The sequence below is a fragment of the Corvus hawaiiensis genome, chromosome 2 (genome assembly GCF_020740725.1).
Source record: "Corvus hawaiiensis isolate bCorHaw1 chromosome 2, bCorHaw1.pri.cur, whole genome shotgun sequence".
In the NCBI taxonomy this organism is placed as follows: Eukaryota; Metazoa; Chordata; class Aves; order Passeriformes; family Corvidae; genus Corvus; species Corvus hawaiiensis.
In genome coordinates this window covers 87,512,997-87,534,146 of record NC_063214.1, presented here as the reverse complement: position 1 = coordinate 87,534,146, position 21,150 = coordinate 87,512,997, and the positions used below count along the sequence as shown (strand labels likewise).

Here is a 21,150-nt window from a genome sequence, read left to right as displayed (position 1 = left end):
TTTAGTTCATGCTGCCTGCTGCAGGGGAGGGCTTCCCTGCCTGCCCCGGGTAACACGTGTTGAGTAAGGGAGCGCTGTTCTGGATGGAGCAGATGCTGGGAATAGAGCTGCTGGAGCTGCCAAGGCAAACGGAAGAGCTTTAGCAGTAAGTAAAGCTGAGGGAAAGCTCCTAAATCTCGGGCAGTGACACTGTCGGCTACAGCACACCGTGTGGAGAACCACCCTGGGGGTGGAAGTGGAAGAGCCCTGCCTAATGCAGAATGAGCCAACCAGCTCCCTTGAGATCAAAGAAAATGCACCACCGTGTTGTCACGCTGGTGTGTGCACTCCAGTTCTGGCAGCATGCCTAATTCCTCGTATGTTATTATAGTTCCTCTCTTTGTGAGTTCTCTCCTAATACACATGTGGTTGCACAATCTGGCTTGCCATGCATCTTTCCAGTCCCATGGGGCACTGGAGCCCTCTTTTTACTGCCTGTGTGTGCTTATACTAGTTTAAAAAGAGGGTATGAAGGTATTACGCTGTAATATGCTGAATAAGGGCTTTATTCAGAGAAAGGCAGAAAACAGGAGAGAGGTTCTTGGTGTAGACATATTCTTACTCGAAGGCTAAAATAAATATCAATAAAAAATACTATGGCAAGAAGGAGAAAACAGAATTTACTGACTAGCCCTTGGTAATTACAATGGTATTTACAGCATCATCAGTGGATGTGGTGTATGAGAATCAAAAGGAGCATTCGGGTCTTAAATGTAATCAGCATATAGCAGTAGTTACTGCAACATTTTCCTGAAAAACTTCTGCCCCAAAAAGTAATAGGGAGCTGGGAAAAGGCCATGGAGTGGGGCAAAGAAATGAGAGTGCAAGGAATGAGGTTTCAGCTCAAGTTAAACACTGTTGAGGAGAGTAGGATGCTTGCATGCATTAGGGAGAAGATAGTAAAGGAAAGCTTCAGAAATATGAAGAGAAAGATTTTAATTTTTTTTCTTTTTTTGAGGGACTTGGAAAGAATTAGGTAGAAATGGTACAATTCAGGAGGCAGAGGAAGATTCCTGGATTACAAACCAAGACTCAAGGAAAGGATCCACTCTGCAAAGACCCAGTGAAAAAAGTAGGGATTTGGGTTTGGCCCTTTTACTCCAGCGTAGGTCTGATCACACCACTTCCAACTCTCTTATCGGTGGGAATTCACTCTTTCCAGCTAGAAAGGCTCTTCTATCCTGTGTCTCTGGCCATCTGCCATAATGAGAAGCAGAGTATGGTGATGTGATGCTTTTAAAGCACTCTTTGTTACCAGCATCTTTAGTTTGGCCTCCAGAGAAAGACTGAAAGAGGGTGAAATAAATCAACTTCCTTATCTCCTAGTTATCAACATTTTTTCTTGACTTCTTAACTTCTTTCATATAGATTGAACACGTATTTTTTAAAATACTTGCAATTTTGACTTTTCAATTTTGTGTTATAAATAATTCATTAATTGTAACAATTAGTAAGAAATAAATGAACTGCCTAGGGGCAGAAAGTCAGCTCTGTAACTGGCTCACATGTTTGACTTTTGCAAGTATCCCAGTCTTCTGCTGAGATTAGTAAAATCCTTTATAACAAAAACCATCAACAAACCATGAAGGATACTAAAGTGTGCAAGAGCAAAACAGTGAAGCCCCAGTGAGAAAACAATGCTAACTGAAGTGAAATCCTAAAAAGCAGGACAAGTAAGTGTTTGTTCTTTACATATTACTAGTAATTTACAATCATAACTTCAAATTGCTTCTTTTAGATAGGATACAAATGCTTAGTTGTAAAATACCATGTGATGATATGACACGTAGTGGAAATTATGAGGCCACATTGTGTCCATTCAGTTTCATGGTACTGACAGATGCTGTGTGAGTTTTTAAATTTATAATCCTGATTTTGACATTTCCAGGTACTGCCATTGATTACTTATATTTTGATTTGCCCCTGAGATGCTATTTAACAGCACAGATGGTCTTGTTTGAGATAGTATTCAAGTGTAGACATCACAGATACCAGCTTGCATGTTCAGAGACAAAACTGTTAATCTGTGAAGCCTGACAAATTATCAGAATATTCTATCATGGTGTCCACAGAAGCTTAGCTTGAAATACTGAAAACTGTGATCTTTTTGATGATTACATGCTGAAGTCAAGCTGAAGCACTTGACCAGTGTGTGTCCAGGAGAGCTCAAAACCAGCTTAAAAATATTCCTTTGATTCTAATGCAAAAAACCACCAAAAAACAAATAAACAAAAAAACCATAAAAGATCTACTACTTAGAGAATTATTCCTTTTTTCTTCTTCTTCTTCTGATTCACAGATCTCCTTTCAGTAAAACAGACAAATATTTTATGTCCAATTTTTAAATGAAAAGAGGTAACTATGTTTTTAACAACTTAATTTTCATGCTCAAATGTTGCTTTCTACTGTGTTTGAAAACACTTTCAGTATCCAGGTTTAGATCTTAGGAGTTTTATAAGATGTTCTTGAAATCCTGTCTTGAACATTATCTATGTCATCTTAGGTTATGACCAGCATAAATCAATGAGATGAAAACTGTGTTGTGACTGAGCAGACAAAGTCAGTCTTAGCGAATGATTTGCACTGAAATAGTAGCCCATCAATCTTGTAGGAAAAAAAGAAAAAGAAATGTGAGCAAGCTGATTAGTATTTGCTAGTTAGGATGTTTCCAAGAATCTTACTGTCAAGGCAGCCTGTATCACTGCCTGGCATCATTCCAGGCATAATGTCCATTCTACCAAATGCTGAATGCTTGTTGATCCCCTGGCACTTTGAAGATCATCAGGGGATGATCACTGTGCTTTCATGTGCAAACACCAGTATCCATGACAAATCCTAGCTCAGATGTTTTCCAGTACCCTCTAGTCCTAATGGATATCCTACAGTGCTATGAAGTATTTCAGTGCCAGGAAAACTGGCGCGCTGATATTCACAGGTATTACATCTGTACATTTCTAAAGGTGTTGAAAAATTGAGAGGATATAAAATCCCAGATACTAAACTGGCTTGAGAATGGAAGCGATATATTGGAAAATGACTGAGAAAATTGAAAAATGCCAGTCTGAATACAGTAATTTCAGGTAAAGAAAACACTTCATACTGAATATGAAAAGACCTTTAAATCTCTCCAAGAAAGAACCAGTTAAATAGAATACACTCAGATGAGGAAAAAAAAGCAGACATTCCTATCAATGCAGGAAGTAGCAGCAATCAGAACATGTGAAAGTGATGGATTTACTGAATCTCCTGAATTTTTCACAGAAAGACTGAGCACCTTTCTCATCAATAGCACTGATGGAGCATCTGGTTGAATTAGAAGAGTCTGTGAAATGCATGAAGTCACAACATAAAATAAAACTTTGCTTTTAAGCTGTAGGGCTTTGTTTACCTACAGATTTCCTGGTGACTAAATTGTGGGAAACAAGAGGAAATAAAACCAAAATAAACCAAATGTTTACCAAAGAAGATGAACAAGATAATTTGGTCCTAGCACTGTAGTTAGAAGAACAGTTAAAAACAGTGAAGTAAAACAAATGGGGAAATTATGTTCTCAGATACCTACATATTCAGATATACCAGTGTAAACATGTCTATGTGACAGACGTATTTACAGCCCTACAAGGAAAAGCATTACCTGCAAGGCCACTTAATTAGGAACAACTATTTTAACACAAAGAAGAAAAAAACTGCAGCAAAAGAAAGTACTAAAGCAAAGAGGTAGGCCTAAGTAATTCTAGCTCTTTGGTGGAGTGAAAATGTAACTTGTGAAGCAAAAAATCCTTAATTCTGCATTTATTATTTTCATAGAAAATTATTGGTTGTTTCCATAATTAGTGTTTGGCATCTTTCAGAGAGTCTTTTCTGAACATGCTCCTTGTCAGCAGGAAACAGTTATGACTGAGATCTGGGCAGCAGGGTAACTTTTGCAGTCCTGTGCCCCAATCACTGAACTGGACATCAGTGTGGTGCTACTGTGGCCGGCAATGCCAAAAGGCCCTTGCCGGTGCTGTTTAGGGAGCTGGGTACTAAGGGAGCTTTGGAAAAGGAAAATCCTTTCCTTTTTTTGTTCTCCATCAAGAGAGGCTGACTCCAACCGAAGGAGTCCCACCCTTCTCAGAAAGTACAGCTAGCCACTGCCCAGCTTGTCATGTTTCCAAGCCTTACTCCTTGCCAAGGCCAATCAGCTGCCATCATCACTGCCACTGGAGTAACAAGCTACAAGGAAAGAAGAAAGCCTCTCCTAAGAAAGATTCTGTAAGAACTGCAGGCAAGATTATTTTCTAATTATTTTGGAAGCAATAGTTTGCAAAAATTTATTATAGGGTCACCTTATGCATTGCCAGGATAACAAAAGGGTAGGGAGATAAGGATAGCAAAATTAAGGGAGACCTCAGTCCAGGAATCACTTGGAAATTCAGCACAAAAACCCAAAGCAAATCTTTTGAATATACATTCAGAATCATCAAAACATAAGTTATATCATTACTTGTACAGCTCTAATCTTGGCCTGCTTCAGTGCATTTGAACTACTCATTCAGTTGTCAGCAGATGCAAGTAAAAACATGGTCTTCAAGTCATTCTATCTTGATCCCTCCCTGAGAGAGTCCAGTTTAAAGCTACCTTTACTAAGTACTGTGCCATTCACTGGAACAATTACTTTATAAAGGCTCAGTTTAGAGAAACAAATGACCAATGGATCAACATTCCCAAAGGAAACACTCTTAATCTAAATACATTTTTGAGAAACTATCAGGTTCTATCCTTTATAGGCCAGTAAGTTTATTATCACCTTCCTTATCACACCAACAGAACGGGAACGTCCCACAGCATGGCTGCAGCCATGGCTTCCACACCACGTTGGACACAGAGAGCTGCTCTGGGACTGGAGTCAGTGTCCTGCGATGCCCCTCTATGGCTCTGCCAATCTTCCTTATGACAGTGTCAAAGAGGGGCTCTGTCTCAGCCGAGAGAGGTTTGGCTTCAGAGGGGTCTTGCGAGAGTTCAAACAGCAATGGAGGCTCATGATGGGTCACGCCTTCCCCAAAGCATGGGCAAAATCCTCTATCATAACAAGCCCCAGCTCCAGGAGGACTGAAGATGGGAGTCACATAATGAGCCTTCCAAACAGCTCCAGCTGGCAGGAAAGGAAGAATCACAGAAGGCTGGTTATAACACTGTCATTTATCACAAGGAAGAGTGAACATTTTTCTAGAGTTCATTTCTGGATGCGCTTCAGCTCTATACTTATTAGTTAATGTAGTATTGTCATTTCTCCTGGTGCTGTACAGTACAGGCAGTGCTAAGTAAGTTCTTTACCACATTACGCCTGGTGCTACTTGGAGAGATGCAATCCCAGAACAAAATGTGTTAGAACAACGTGCCCTCCTGTAGACTGAATGTAATTGGAAAAAGCTCTGTACTCACTGTCCCTCTGGTGCCAGCGCGCAGCATGTAAGTGAACGCCGCAGTAATGGAACAGGAACTCGTGCTCCGAGTGCGGCACCGCTCCTCGCAGTAACGGCAGCAGATCCCGGCCGTCGATTACCCTGGCAGGAAAAACAGAGAGCACAGCGCTGAGGTGAGCTGGGCAGGATTGTGCTCCTCCTGCACACCTCCTGCTGGAACTGGCAGCTCTGGACAAGAGAGAGGATTACAGAAGATGGCAGGTAGGGGCTGAATCTCAAATGTAGAGAAGAGGCGGCTGAGCTCCTAGACATTGATGTGTCTAGAAAAGCAGCAGGACTGAAAAAGAAAACATCAAACTCTTAGAATGTGCTTCCAATCTAGATTTTCCATTGTTTTGGGAAAGACGGAGGAATAAAGATACTTTTGTTTGTACCTGTCCTGAGGCACTTCCCCTCCAGCCAAATGAACTACTGTAGGATAAATATCCATAAGGCTTGTAGGTTCATCAATAACTGTGCCTGCAGGTAACACTCCTGGCCATCTAAATATTCCTGGGACACGGATTCCTCCTTCCCAGCCTCCCATAGCTTTTCCACCTTTCATTAAAAAAAAAAAAAAAAAAAAAAAAAAAGGTTTGATTTAAAATAGAGAAATTTTACACAAATTTTATTGTATTATCATGTTACCTTGACGAGTCTTCTTTACTCTTTTGGTTTTCTGCTAAGCTCCTACTGAGCATCAGTGAAAGTGTATTCACTAGACCAGGCCCCCGACAATTTGAGAATTTATGCTTGTAAAGGACACCTGCCCAGGTTAGAATTTACTGCATTGTTACATGACTAATTAGAATGAGACATATTTGCTTATTGGTAATAAACCAGTGTTACTCCTTCAGTGTGCAATCTTCTCTAAGCCTTAGGGGTGTCCTAGGTTCTTTACTAGTTGTTGCTGGGTTGTCACTGTCCCTGACAGCTCTTACCTTTGTATATTCCATTCCAGCCACCCAGCTGCCTTTTTCCTTCTTGTCTTTCCAGCCATCCACCATGATCTGAGGCAAAGTAAACTAGTGTAGTATCTTTCAAGCCTTCCTTGTCAATAGCATCTAGAACCTGGCCTGTAAACACAAGAATATGTGTATATTAAAAAGCAAAAATATCCCTCATATTACATAAATTTTAACCTCTAACTTGTAAACATTTACCATTGTAATTTCTAACCTAGGTAAGGCTGCTCATTAATATTTTTTAAGATTGGTATTTGTAGTTATGATATTGTTGTCTCTAAAAGCACAGAAAATTTGTGATGTGTTGTAACCACTTTATTATTGGTATTTTAACAAGGAGTGCAAGAACCACCATCACAGACAAGAAGCCTGTATTGTCAAGGGCCAAAACTACCACGTGCTGTAAAAATATGGAAAGAAATTATAATCTAAAGCCCCAAAAAGTTAGATTCTGCATCAGTGGTGGCCATCATGAAAACTACAGGAAAAACATAAGGTTACCCTTTTCTTATGTTATCTAGATCACAACTGGGATTTGCATTACATTACTGCGTGGATATATTATGCATTAATAACAAAGTTCCTTTAAATTTAAAAGTCATTCTTGAGCTGCTTCTGACATTCTTAATTATATTTGTGGTGTTAAAGTGTTTGATGGCTAGGTTTGAAACCAAAATCTTCCTGTATGTGTACCTGACTTTTCTCTCTTGTGCAAATGTGGGTACTTTTTGTCCATTATGACTGAATGATAAATAATTCTCCTTCCCCTCCAGAAAAACAGGCTGAAAAATAACTTGAATCTTTTTTTTTTTTTTTTGGGGGGGGGGGGTGGGTAGCAACACCAGTATACATTGGTGAACATTTCTGGATTTATGATTGTGGCTGAAATTCAATACTTTGCTTAATGCAGCAGCCACAAATAGATAGCCTGCTGTTTTTCATCTGGAATTAATTTACTTACTGATTTTATCACCTTCTGATGCATCCTACTTAGAAATGACTGTACGAGGCTGAAATGACCTAGTCTTTCCTAATCATAGAAAATGAAATAATTATCACATATTTAGTAAGAAGAACAGGAGAGCTCCTTGACAGGATCTAAGGGGACATGGTTAAAATATATGTGACCAAAAAAGAAAAAAAGAAGAGTGAACATTTGGTCCAAGACTGGAGAAAATAAAAAACCAACACTATAAATCAACAGTGCTCACACAAGATTGAAAAATGTTTATGAAAAGCTTAGGATTTTTTTGTACATGCTTTTAATTATCTTTCTCATTCTTTCAATAAAACCCTTTTATTTAGACCTAGGTAGGAGACATTGTTAGAGACATTGTTATGTGCTGTGATGACTTACCCACCATCCAGTCCATTTCCTCTACGTTGTCTCCATATAAACCGTGTCTGCTCCTCCCAAGAAACTTCTCTGTGGTGAGGAGAGGGGTGTGGGAATGCAAAAAGGAAAGAAAGAGGAGGAATGGTCTGTGCTTATTTCTACAAAACAGAAGTCAACACTGTGTTATGAGGGAGGAAGGTTCTCAATGCATATAGAAGTCAGTTGTAATGAAAAATGGTATTATTTGCATATAGATATTTCAACAATCCCTTCAGAAACACCTTACTTTGTAGGGTATTATAACCCAGTGATTAGGATCTGTCTGATAGAATAATGTTGGGCCTTTACAGAATTATCCTTTTTCTACCCTGAACCATGTAAAACTTCCAGATTGAAGATCCACTTTCTGCTGTTGCAAAACACCACTGTGCTACTGAAGTGAAGGCAGCAAGTTCATCTCCTGCCAGCTGTTACCCACTTATCAATCCATATGATAAGGCTACATCACAGCTCTGCTTCTCTTTCCCTGGCCCACACACACATTCCTGACATCACCTGGTATTCCCTAAAGCTGCAATGTTGGTCTCATTGATAGGTATACATATTTCTTAAATATAGCCTAGAAATATTCAATAAAACCAATGGAAATTGGGAAATGTTACCAGCTTTAGTGAAGCTAGGAATAAGGGGCATCCTTAAGCAGTAGCTGTTTCTTTAATTATATGATATAATTATTGATATTATTTAAAATGAATAAGAATAATAGTACTTCTAATCCTACATAATATTGTAAAAAATAGAAAAACTTAGGAAGACATGAAACAGAAATGTGCTGTTTAAAAGTTGCAAAATGCACAAGAACCAGAAAATTTGTGATCAAAGGAAGCCCACTTCACCTTTCAATAAATGAAATGGACTCTTGCAAGACAAGGGACGTAGTTCTGTCTGTCACCATTGGCTGCTCAGTAATTCCATGGTTTCTCATCATAATGCAGTTCCAGTACCGTACAAATCCATAACTTGAGAACCAGGATACGAAGAACAGGAGACTAAACGCAGCAAGGCAGGTCAGTGTTTTCTGCTGGACTGAAATCAAGCCAGTCAGTCTTCCAAGGACAGCAGTGAGTGTAATGAGGCCAATCATTTGAGTGGAAAGCCAGAGTTTCCTTCTAAAGGCTCTGTCCATCTCCGGTGTTTCTGTTGGCTGACAGTCACTTATTAGTGTAAAAGGCATCCCGTAGAAATAGTCAAATCCATGTTTTAAAGGGTGATGGCAATGGTCATTGCGGGATTCACAGTTAACACCTTGATGCCACTTCCCTGAAAATAGAGGTTATTAAAATATAAAGAGATAATATTTTAGAAGAATGGACTTTTCCTTATACAAAACATTTCTCAAAAAATGGTTGGTTGCTTTCTGCTTGTGACAACTTCTCCATCCTACACAGAAATATATCAAGTATGTAGTTATATAAGGGGATTGATGAAAGTAAGCCTCTACAATTTATAAATTTTCAACACATTTATTGGTGCTGTGTACATATATTCATGGCCTGTAGCTTTGATCAAACATTTAAAAAAATGTACTATAAAGGAAACTAGAAACTGAGAAAAATTCAGAGCTGAGCAAAAATGTACAACCTTCTTGGTGACCTGTCAAGTATCAAACAGGAGGAAGCTGTCCTTTTGTAAGCATCGGGCAAAATAACCTTGGTTTTTTTGTCATTTTACCTTCAAAGTACTATGCAGACCTCTTCCTGGAAGGTTTTGAAGTGCTTGATGTCAGGACTATGGCCACGCTCAGTGTTGGTGCCAGATTGATAAGGGGAGATGTAGATAGACTAGTCAAACTGGCAGCTCAGGTGACTGTTTGCCAGACAAACCACTGGAGCCAGAAAAACTTGAGCTCAGGAGATCAGGATTTCTCATGAAGCTGTACATTTGTAAGTAACTTTGATGATCATTATATCTCCATATACTGAATGAGAATAAAAGACTTTGTTCTATAAATATTTTTGCTGTTTATTTGTGTTTAATCAAATTTTTAAAAGTTAAAGCCTCTTTCTTTTAAATACTGAAGTCTTCGTATATCAGAAGGAACATCTCTTGGCCTTTTGCAACACAATTTGTTCTTTGTTATCAACATACCAACTATTATGATGAATGGCACATCAAAACCATGCTTTTGCTTCCCCTCCAATCTATTCAAACAGACTGGTTAGACACTTACACGGTGACATAGCAAGTTGGCTCATTTGGTTGAAACCCTAAGGTTTGTGAATGTCTGAATCAAGTGAACAAAATCTAACAATCATCAGAGGTTTAATTGCATTTTATGCAGATCCTGGATGCCAGATAAAAATGGACATTAAGAATTTTACCTGAAAACTAATTTGAAACTAATTCTTATTGTGGAGAGAGGAACTGTGCACTTACAGGATGATGTTATCCTCAACAAATGGTTTGCTGTATTACCAGTACATGTACTAGCAGCCAACCCTGAGTAGGTTTCAAGTGAATTGCAGTGCATTACAATAGGAGCAGAAAAACTGCCTCAGAGAGGAGCAATTGCTGCTTCTCGGCTGTGAATATAAAGAAAGAATGCACGCTCTGTTGTAGGTGGATGAATTGCTTTCAGCTAAAATCTCTATGCAGTTTACCTCCTGACATATTTAGAGCCAGCTGTAGAACAAAACAGGTTTGTAATCAATACGTAGATGTATTGGTCATAAATACAGGGGCAGCTAAAGTATTCTTGGAATTCAGATGCACTCCAACACTAAATCTCCAGCTGAGGTCGATAAAGGTTTCTGACATGCTAGAAAAGGATCAAACCTCCAGAAGCTAAACTAAGTGTATAATTAAGATAAATTAATCTCTGAGGGCATTAGTTATACAGCACTGGTTTTCTGACTACAAAGTACCTTCAAAGCATTTCCCAACAAAAAATCTCATTATCACCTCAAGCTGCAGGTTATTAATAGGATTTAACTTTGCAATTAAACTGGTTGTGCTCAGGGCAAAACAATCACAAACAATTCAGGTGAGACTACTTAGTGCTCATTCAGCTGTGGTGGCATGGGTAGATGTTATGTTAAGATTTTTTGCTTCATGACTTGAATGTAAAGTTCTTGCGGGTTTTTTTTGTGTCACTTATCATTGGTGCTCTCCGTCATCCCCCATGGTGCAATTAGTCAGGATCTGTCAATCTGGTTAATCCAAGTGATGCTTTTGGCATCTGTGATTTTAGCTGAGATGCCCACAGGGAAAATGCCTCCCCATTTTGCTTCTAGGAGGCAAGCAGCACAACTCCGCTGCAGGGCAATTCCCTGGGGAGAGTGAAGACAAATCTGATTGTTTTGCTAGTGATAACATGCTGTAATCAAGATGAAGCATGCATGGTCTGTTTTATGAGCTGATTAAAACAACTAAAATAATATCACTACAAAACTAACAGGAGATGAAGCTTCAGTAATGCAGAATTTAAATGGCTTGGAAGGCTTCTTTTAGTTTTGTCCCGTGTGGTTTAGATTTATTCTGTTGAATGAATTCAAATCTATTTCTACAGGAACTTCTATTAATACATTCAGTTGGTTTGTGAAGCTAATATTTTTATGTGTCAGATACATTTTGGATTTTGACATTTTACATGCTCAGGTGAGGTAGGGCAAATAGCTGAAACATCAGCCAGGAATATTTGTACTTTATCAGCCTGTGGAACTATGTGACATATCTAAGATAAATAGTTATTTGAAACAAGATCATGACCAAAATTTACAACTGTAAAAAAAAATAATAGTCCTATAAAATATAAAGTACAATGAAATTCTCATTGATGCTGAAGAAGGCAGTGTTTTTGGGCTGTACGGAAATCTTGGTGAACTACAGTGGCATGCTGTGACTGAAGAAAAAAATAATAGCTTTGGTTTTGTTTCTGAAAGGCCCAATCTTGTGACACTATTAACTGTCTCTAATGTCTTAAGTAGCAGCTGTTGCCTTTTGTGTGAATCTGCTCTGAACTGTGTAAAACATCATCATGCATATTTAAATGGCACCCATATTTTTACTTTTCTTTCAATGAAATAGTATTGGAATAAGTATCTTATACCTGGTATTCAGGAACTAATGACATTTTCTGTTATGTATTTTAACGGCTGTGCTTGAAAGTGGGTTAATGGTAAAGATTGTCCTCTTTGTCATATGCTTGTTCTTTTAAGAGTTATGCTTTTTGGTCAGAGTTTCTTTTTACATATTATTCTTGATCAGGAAATAAGAATATTACAACTGAAGTACACGCAGTTACTAACTAAAACAAATAGTTTGAGTGAGATGTGCAGGTAAAACACATTCCAGAACATCTTTAGGAGAGGAGTGCCCCCATACCTATCAGTCCTGTGCTGTAGCCTTGCTGCTGCAGTATTTTGGCAAAAGTGGTTTCATTTGGAGGAAGCCCTCCTGAGCCGGCATTCCAAAAAATAACACGGTAATCATTTACAGCATCCATCCCTAAAAATACAATAAGAAACAATCTGAGTAAGTATAAAGGGTTGAGTACTTTTATCCAACATACTTTTTTTTTCCTGATTTCATTGAAATTATATTGGTAGATATTTATCCTAATGCTGTTTGTTTGGGAAAATGAATCTAAGACCCTGGACAAGATTAAGAAAGACTTAAGACTCTCCATAGTACCTCACACTGAGACCTTTTTTTTCTCTTTAATTTAATTTCATTTGGAATGGCATGGTTGTATAGGAGATTTTACATGTCACAGTAGTACCTAGGCTGTACGAAATGCACCTGCTTAGTGTGAATGTGAGGGCAGGGAGGAGCATAGGGAGACTTCAGCCCTCTATCACTCTCAAACTCCAGCTCACTGAAGGCTGCCGGGGAGCTCAGGATTTCCTTGCACAGTGGCATGGCTGGTATCTGATCTCTGAGCCCCACAGAGTAGCTATCTTCTCTTCACCTGCAGGTTTACACCCTACCATTCAGCATTTTGTACTGGCATAACCCCATCATACAGCGCTATGTAAAGTTCAATCTGTCAGCGTAGCATTGAACGTCTCTGGCCCTGTTGTTACAGTGGGAAAGGGTCTGTACAAGCCCATGTGTGTTTTCAAACTACCAGTCTCAGTGGGAGCTGTCATGATAAAAGTAGGATGATGTATCAGCTTCAAAATGCCTCCGGAATGAAGGCTCTGAAGATAATTTACAATAGAACAAGTTACTGGTAGGAACATGTAGAGCTATTTGTTTTCCATACCTCTTCATCTCAGGGATGCAGTTTGACAGGATAGTGTTTTTTCTTCAAAAACACAACTAGGAAAAATAATATTGCTGTCAAACTGTTATCTCCTAGGACAGATTAATTTTGGCAGATACGTAAAGAAGCTTTCTGATGAATGACTCGTTCTGCACCTTGACTGAAGGGAACGGACACACATCTGCACAGACCTACTCTGCTCCCTGCAGGGCTGAGCTGCCTCTGACATCTGATGAAGAGTCACCTATGACAGAAATTAATTTAAATTGTGCTTTTGTTAAGAGTGTTGTTATTGTTGTTAATGCTTTGTGTAATGACTTTTTTGAACGTAACAATTTGCTCTAACTCCATTCTGACTGCAATCTGTACAACGGAGCTTCAAAACATAACCAAAATTGTGAGCTGGGGGAGACCAAGATGCCCTGCAGAGCTGATTTTTCTGTTCTGCTTCCCCCCTCGATCAGTTCCCTGTAGCCCACAGATACAGGTACCACCTCAAGGGTATTCAGCCTGTCTGACATCGCGTGTGTCTCAGTGAGGAGTGGCATGTCTGTGACTCCTCTATTTGCACCCTCATTTCTTCTGTGCCCATTGTATGACATTGTTCTCTCCAGCAATAAAGCAATGTTTAAAGGCTGTGTGGCTTTGCAAGGCAAACCTGATCGGAGGGGATATCTGCCAGTGAGGAAAGCTGCTCTGCTGGGGGTGCAAAGCGGAGCTGCAGCAATGTGTTGGGTCAGCTTCACTCCTTCCTTTGCCAGGCGATCAATGTTCGGGGTCCTAAAAATGCAACCAATGCCACCAGATATCGTTCAGAGAGTCTTTCAAGGGAATAAGAAATTATATACTTATCTTTATTTTTGGAAGTTTCTTCTATTTGAAGACAGCCAGGAAATATATATTTTTTAAATTTATTGTAATTTTTCTCATATGATGGGGAAATATTTCTCTTTTTCTTTCTTCATTAACAATCAGTATCTGGATTAATTTCAAGTCAACCATTCCTTCTTTTTCCCATGTCCTATGAAGAGTCTTGCAGAAATCATAGAATTGTAGAATGCTTTGGGCTGGAAGGGACCTTAAAGATCACAAAGTTCCAACCTCCCTGCCATGGGCAGGAACACTTTCCACTAGATGAGGCTGCTCAGAGCCTCATCCAGCCTGGCTTTGAACACTTCCAAGGATGGGGCATGTACAGCTTCTCCGGACAGCATGATCCAGTGCCTCGCATCAAAGACCTTTCATCCCTCCAAAACTGCATTTCCTACGCTAGCTTCTTAAAGAGCAGTGTATCAGCCTCAGTGTATCAGTGTAATGGTAATTTAGTTGCCACAGGGTGACAGTGCTTGACTAGACAAGATGCTACATGACTTACATGTACAGATACAGGTAAAGGAGCAAACAAGGTACTCCTCAGGATGTTTGTAGGGAAGGGAAAAGGAGAAAAATGGAAAGAAATCCTGCATGTTTTCACACTGTAGTGGCAATCTCTCATGGCAACATGAATTATGCCACAAGGCAAGTAAGTAGGTGAGAAGAGGCTATTTTGCAAGCAACTGGCAACCAACAAAAACAAGCTTGCCTAGCACACTAGTTACAGACAAGATAATATCTTACAGTTCAAAATACAATACCCCCCCTCTTCCAGTGTGCCTACTTCTATTTTAAATTATTGAGCTTCAGTTTTACAATTTTGTTTTTGCAATTATCAGTTCAATGGTGTTCACAAGTAGACAAAACCTTCAGTAGGATTTTGAAAGATCCTGGATGTTTTGTTGCTTGGTACGCTTGTGGATTCCTCCCTCAAAGACACTCTGCTAGGAAACAACATGTGCAACAAGGTTTCTAATTCTCTACAGCCTTTCCCCAGAGGTGCAGTCTGGGGTAATTTGGCAAAGAAATGGGTGTAGTTCCACCCTTCAGCACAATTGCCATCTCAGTTAGCTCATAAACATTGCTCCTCAGAGCAATGAGGAAGCAATAGGTCTGCTTCCTAAACTGCTGTTTCGAAATCCTGCCATTCTTAGCACTGCAGAGAACCAATTGCTAAGAGAGCCCAGGTACCCAGTCATCCTCCTAGTACACCCCGAGTGTAGCTCACTGCTCTTGAAAAGAAAAGCCATGCCTTGGGGATGATGCTGTGGAGGCCTGGCCTTGCAGAACCCTATCAGCTCCCTATGATCACCAGCTGCCTGTCAAGAACTTCCTGACTGAAGCCTTTCAGGGTGAGATTCCAAGAACTTTGCTGCATGAGGGGAGGGATAGTAGCAAACTTGGTTTTGTTCAAACAAGTTACAAGCCAGCAGGCAATACTGTGGCACAGTTTTCAAAGAGAAGGCAAATTCTATGTCCTTGAGGCTGAAAAGAGAAATATTTCCTGGTAACATTGCTCATTGCAGTCATTTAACTATATTTTGATGTGAGACTGGGAAAGAATGGCAACACAGAATTAAAATGAGATAATGAGGCCTGTATGTTGAAAGAGGGGACAATATTTCCATCTTTGGGTATAGCTATTTTTTAAGTGTTAAGCAGTTAAGGAATACGAAGCAGCTCCACATAGCAGAGCTGGCCCTGGGAATGCCCCCTAGGCTATGAGATAATCCTGGGCAGAGGATTTCAGGTTTACATTAAATACCAAACCAGCTCTGTTCACCCTTACGGCCAGTTTCCTTACCTGATAGTATCATTCCCATAGCAACCTACGTCCCCTATGCCGAGATCATCAGCCAGCAACAGGACAAAGTTTGGCTGTGTGATGGTGGAAAGCTGTGTGGGTGGTGCCTGCAGAAGCAGACCAAAAATCAGGGGTGTAGCCAGAGGAGACCTGAAACACAGAAGAAGGAAAGAAGCCAGTGACCTGGCCATTCATCACTTTCCCTGCATGTGGCCAGAGACCCTCCGATGTGAGCTTGGCTGCAGACCAGACCATGCTGTCCAGACAGAGGGTGTGCTAAGTGTTTATCATTTACCCAAACTGATGTAATGAAGAGGAAATGGCCAGGACCATAACTTTAAAAATCTCCTTTCCTGATTGTTTGCAAGTTTCCTGCAAGCAGTCTCACATGGGAATTTACATGTAGCAGATGGCATACAAGTGATTTTGCTTCATGGCTTTGGATGTTTATTAAAAGTTGGTCTGGGAAGCTGAGAATGGGATCAACTTCCTCTGACACGTTTTCTGCCCAGACTGGGATCTTTCGGTTGTGAAAAAGTTAATAACAAGAAAAACAAACAAAAATCACATTGTGAGATAAACAATGCTACTCTTCTGTAACATGGTATTGTGTCATTATTAAGTTTCACTCACTTTAGATCTATGATATAACAGAAACTCACGATTTTTTTCTTACCAATGAGATGTTAGTTGCCAAATCATTTCTGCATTTGGAGCGTTCAAATCCTGCAAAACCAAGAGTACCTTGTCATAGTTACATTTTCCCAGTGGTCACTGCAATAAAAATAGATTAATAACTTAATCAAAGCCTGTTAACATTCTGTTTTATTTACTCCAGTGCACCTCAGATCAGACCCTAAATGAAGAAGAGTAAAGGCATTAATGTTATTTTTATTGCCCTTCACTTATTAGAGGAATTTTTCTTTTTGTGTAAAGATGTTTATCTCAAAATAGCGAAATAATTCTATTTCCCTACATGAATCATCTGCATAAAAATTACTTCCTCTTCAGAAAAGATATAAGTTTTTTTAAAATCCAGTCTTCAATATAATTTATTTTTCTGTAATCATAGACAGTAGCAACATTGTGCTTTTTCACATAAGGTGCTAAGTTTCCTCTCAGGCTTGTAAGAGGTATTTTTAGTTGTAGAAATTCTAGTCATCTTTTTCCAACAATTATAATTTCTTAGAAGAATTCATGACCTCTTGTTATTTAACTCTGAGAATGAAGAGGTTTCTCTGGGGCTTTTCCTTTCACTGTCAGGACAGTGAGACAAACTAAAGACTTTGAAGTAAGGGCCACGTGAGTTTGGTTCAAAAGCTTTAAAATAGACTTCTTTCAAATTTATCCCATGTCTGGCTAAACTGTCCCAAGCATCTCAATTTTATAAATTATGTTTGTTCGATACTTATTTTTCTTTTCTAGAAATTATGTATTAGGCAGTTTAGTTAATATCCACAGTTCTTCCATTTTATCCATCAATGCTACAAGCTTTGATGGAAAAAATTAAATTTCTGTGCTTAGAAAACTGTCATCCAAACACATGCTTACAAGCACCAGAATTGATGCAGCGTTGGTATCTAGACACTCAGTTTTCTGCATTTGAGTTTGTGCCTTTGCTGCATCCTAAGTAGTTATAGGGAAAGTACTGGAGAACACCTCAGCCATCTTTTACATTTGCATACTGTGAGCCTCCAAAACAGTCGAAGTAAAAGGGAGTTGGAAATAATCAGATTTAATAGTGCAGTTGGTTGTCACTAACCACCTGTGTTTCACAGTAGAGAGACACTGATTTAAAGCACAGCCTGGAGCTCAAGGCTGAGCTTCCCCAGAAGCTGTCTGTAAAATAGCAGGCAATATGCAGAAACCAGCTACTGTTTTATTATACTGACTGGTATTATCCCTGTCAAGCCATTTCCTCAGTGAAAGGTGATGGGAGCCCAGGCAGAGGAACTGCAAGCAGTCCCCTCTGCTATCTGAACTGAATTCAGCTTAAAGCAAAACCCTTTCCTCCCTCTCCCACTGTTAATCCCTCCCCCAAATTAATTTACTTTTTGTCCCTTTCTTCATCTATTTTAATAATCCTGGGGGAAATAGCTTGCATATTTTTTGTATTTTACCAACAGTTTTCCTGTATTGATTCAAAGTTTTCAATCAGTCTTTACCTTTCCAACAAAATATTTACAAGATACTAAAATCCCAATTCAAGCCAGTTTTCATAAGAAAAATATTCATATTTTTAGGTGTACTCATATACACTCTTCTTAAGAACAGCATGCATTTGTGGCATCAGTTTGGCAGCAGTCAGTGAAAAGTCACACAGTTAATACCACTCAGTTTAGTACAGTTCAGTCTGTGAAAATTTCTTTTAAAAGTTCCTATTTTGTTGACTTGATACAGATAAAAGAAAACACAGACTTGTAAACACGTAGCCTGCAGCTCTCACTTTGTTCGTAGTCTTGTATAAGAGTAAAGTTGTTGTAACAGGAAAAGTATTTTTAAAACTTCCTTGGGATATTTTTATCTACAGAAGCAAAAAAAAAAAAAAAAAAAAAAAAAAAAAAAAAAAAAATCCAAATAGGCATTAAAATTTTCCTGTGTATTTCCCAACATAGTAAGGGAGGAATACAGTACCTGGTCAAGTTATGTTCAAAGCAGGCAGCTGATAGACTGGCGACTTAAAACCATTCCAAATTTTTTCAGCTCGAGGACTGCTGCTACTGTGCAGTGTTTCTGAAGGCAGTCCTGAAATGTGCCCTAGCTGCACGTCCCACAGTTCACCACAGGAAAAGCGTGTTATGCCAGAGCTTTCAAGCAGCTGGATGTTCTGGCTTATCGTGGAATCTCAAGCTGCACGTCCCCCTGCTGTTCGCACAACCCTGACATTCACACAGTAAGGGTCGGGCTGGGGAACGCCACAGATGTGGCTAAAATGCTTTCTGCCTAACCACCAGTCTCTCGAGGGATGGTAATGATCTCCTTCAAGTCTGAGACACTCCCCTGAAAGGCACTATAAATAACAGCTCCCAGTAAACCTCTCCTCACTTCCCCGAAGGAAAAGAGAAAATAGCTGTACTTACAGAGCAGCAGTTCTTTGTTGTAGAAATAGAAATCGAGTTAATTTCTTCACTTTATGGCAACCGTGAGTGTCCGCTGCTGTGAGGTGGTTATCTCTGCACATGCAGGGAGAAATAGTTCTAGGGTGGGGAGGAAATGCCGGTAAGAGGCTTGAATTTGCTTTTTCAGAAAATGAGTCATTCATCTTCACTTCTGAGTGCTGCCTGTTTTCTAGTCATAGCTCAGAGGCACAAATTAAGGTTACATGCTGGCTAATGCTTATTTACTTGATTTTTTCTTATTTGAGTCCTCTTGTACTGAGTGTTTTGGGACAGCATGAGGCATTACCCAACAGCAATCTTGCTTTACTAACATAGAATGCCCTGCATTTTCGTATCTTAGAAGGGAGAGTTGGTGAGTTGGTGGTATCAATTGCAATGCTCAGGTTGGATTGCCAGTGGAGTATCTCTGAGGCAAGTTACAGCACCATGGGTATCCCTCCCCTGCTCCCTCCCACCGCAAGAATATCATGCTGGAGTGGTTATGCCAACACACGCAGAAAAAGAGCTGTGTCTGGTTTTACTTCTCTCAGTGTCTGCTTTCTGACCCCCACCTGCGTTACAGAATCCCAATCTGTACCTCTCTAGTTCCCATTCCCTTTACTGAGCCTTTAGCACTTCAAGGATTCATTAAGGTCTATAGGATTTCTTGTTGTCTGATGCCCTCTACTGCTGCATTTTTTCTAAAAGGAAACACCTTCTGAGCTGCTTCTGGGTTTTTCTGTCCAGGCTGCAATCAATCCCTGCAGGACCCTGCTGACTGAGAGAGCCTCTTTTGCAGCTGGGGCCATCTCCACAGCTCTCATATCCTTCTTGTGTTTTTTCCAGGACTCTTGCAAATTCTGTAGAGTTTGTAACAGAGAACCACAAACTGTAACTGCTATATTATTTACCAAATTTAGAATACAGCAGAAAACTGAATGCACGTCTGCAGTTACACTGCAGGAACATGCCTTTGCTGTCTTTTACACAGCCCTCTTTAAAGGCAGAGAGAGCCAGACCAGTTTGCTGCTCTAAGTAGTACTTGTTGAAGTCTGGCTGCTGGGAATTGCCCCTCGGGCACACTTATGATGTAATGAAGATAAAGGAGGGAGGGTTGTGCTTGTGGTCTGAAGACTTTCAGAGTGCCAACTTGTGCCCATTTTGGTGTTTGATCTTTGAAGGAGGGAAAGGTGAATGCCCTCTCACTGGTGCTACTTAAAGAGTACATTTTTAAAGGGTCTTGACAAAGCTAATTCTCTTCCCAACCACTGCACTGAATTTGCACTAGCTGGTTTAATGAGGGGAAATATTTAAAAAGTCTGTATTTTTTCAGAATGTGGAATGAATGCCGAACTTTGCAGAAGCCTTGTATACTCCCGTCTTTTTACCCTCATTTTCTTTACTGAGTACTGAAGGCAGTAACACTCCATGACCCTGTTAAACTGCTTCAACATCCGAGGGCTGAAGGCTCGAGTTAGAGGGGTTTGCTGTAGGATATGATGATTAAGGGGCTCCCTCTAGCGACTACTACCTTGTATTTGTTTCAGACTACAGATCTTTCTAAAAGTCATTGCACAATGATGTTATGGTGTTATTTCTTGGAACTCTGATTTACACTAGGTCTTCAAGGGCTGGATGCTGGGACCAGTTGCAGAGCCTTACCTGTCGTCCTGGAGCACACAGTACAGGTTTGCGACGTTGGGAAGAAGGCTGGTTCATGTATTCCAGGACTATTCCAGCTCTGCAGTGTGAGCCAAACTGCAGGAGGTGGGGCTGAGTGGGAGAGATGCTTCAAAAGTGCTCTCCTGGTCTGGGGTAAAGCAGTAATTCAGATGCCCCAATTCCTGTCTAAGGCTCGACTTACCTAATAGCTGGTAAGTAATGCAACTAATATACTTAGAAGGCTGTAATGCAATTAATTGTCCACATGGTTTCCAATAGGAGACATAATCCAGTGCTGTGCTCTCCTGCACCACAGAATGGTTCATGTCACCTGGCTTTCACTACCAAAAAACTGGCTGTTCACATCTAAGCCTGCCATCCAGACTCCATGATTAATGGTGAAAGACAGTCACAGTGAGGGCAGTCCAGCTGTCCTATAACGCTATTCTAGGATGAGATGAAACATCCTTTGAAGGTTCCAGTCTATTTTTAATGTCTGTACAGAGAGAATTTGTATGGCTCTGTATTCAAGCTAGATTGAAATTGGTTAAAGAGATACAAAACCATACTGTTTGTCATTCTACTAACAGAACAACCAAATGAATACTACCATACAAAAAAATTTATGAAAACTATTTTTATTACAACATGTTCAATATCATT

At 39.8% G+C, this 21,150-nt stretch overlaps 1 protein-coding gene across 5 annotated transcripts; it reads right to left on the bottom strand.

Annotated features, from left to right (window-relative positions):
- Positions 1-6: 6 nt before the first annotated feature.
- Positions 7-19,030, bottom strand: LOC125335875 (arylsulfatase D-like). 5 transcript variants are annotated; one of them, XM_048323862.1, is made up of 12 exons: positions 18,808-19,030; positions 16,404-16,501; positions 15,728-15,877; positions 13,709-13,830; positions 12,168-12,290; positions 8,681-9,104; positions 7,806-7,942; positions 6,425-6,559; positions 5,879-6,041; positions 5,464-5,585; positions 4,829-5,173; positions 7-116 (listed from the first exon to the last, which is right to left on the bottom strand). In XM_048323862.1, exons 2-12 carry the CDS (start codon positions 16,427-16,429, stop codon positions 7-9), a joined length of 1,857 nt encoding a protein of 618 aa, XP_048179819.1. In that variant the 5' UTR covers positions 16,430-16,501; positions 18,808-19,030. The 5 variants fall into 5 exon arrangements, with proteins under 5 accessions (XP_048179819.1, XP_048179828.1, XP_048179834.1 ...); XM_048323871.1 differs by having other exon boundaries at positions 16,404-16,453; XM_048323877.1 differs by lacking the exon at positions 18,808-19,030 and adding an exon at positions 18,362-18,643.
- Between the last annotated feature and the right edge of the window lie 2,120 nt (positions 19,031-21,150).

What these genes read in the sequence shown, in the direction of transcription:
- LOC125335875 (XM_048323862.1), bottom strand. Translation starts at nt 16,429, where the DNA reads ATGATTTGGCAACTAACATCTCATTG. An exon ending in TATGGGAATGATACTATCAG is followed by an intron (nt 13,831 to 15,727) that starts GTAAGGAAACTG and finishes TTGCATTTTTAG; the next exon opens with GACCCCGAACATTGATCGCC. An exon ending in CTGTTGGTGTGATAAGGAAG is followed by an intron (nt 117 to 4,828) that starts GTGATAATAAAC and finishes TTGCCTTGGCAG; the next exon opens with CTCCAGCAGCTCTATTCCCA.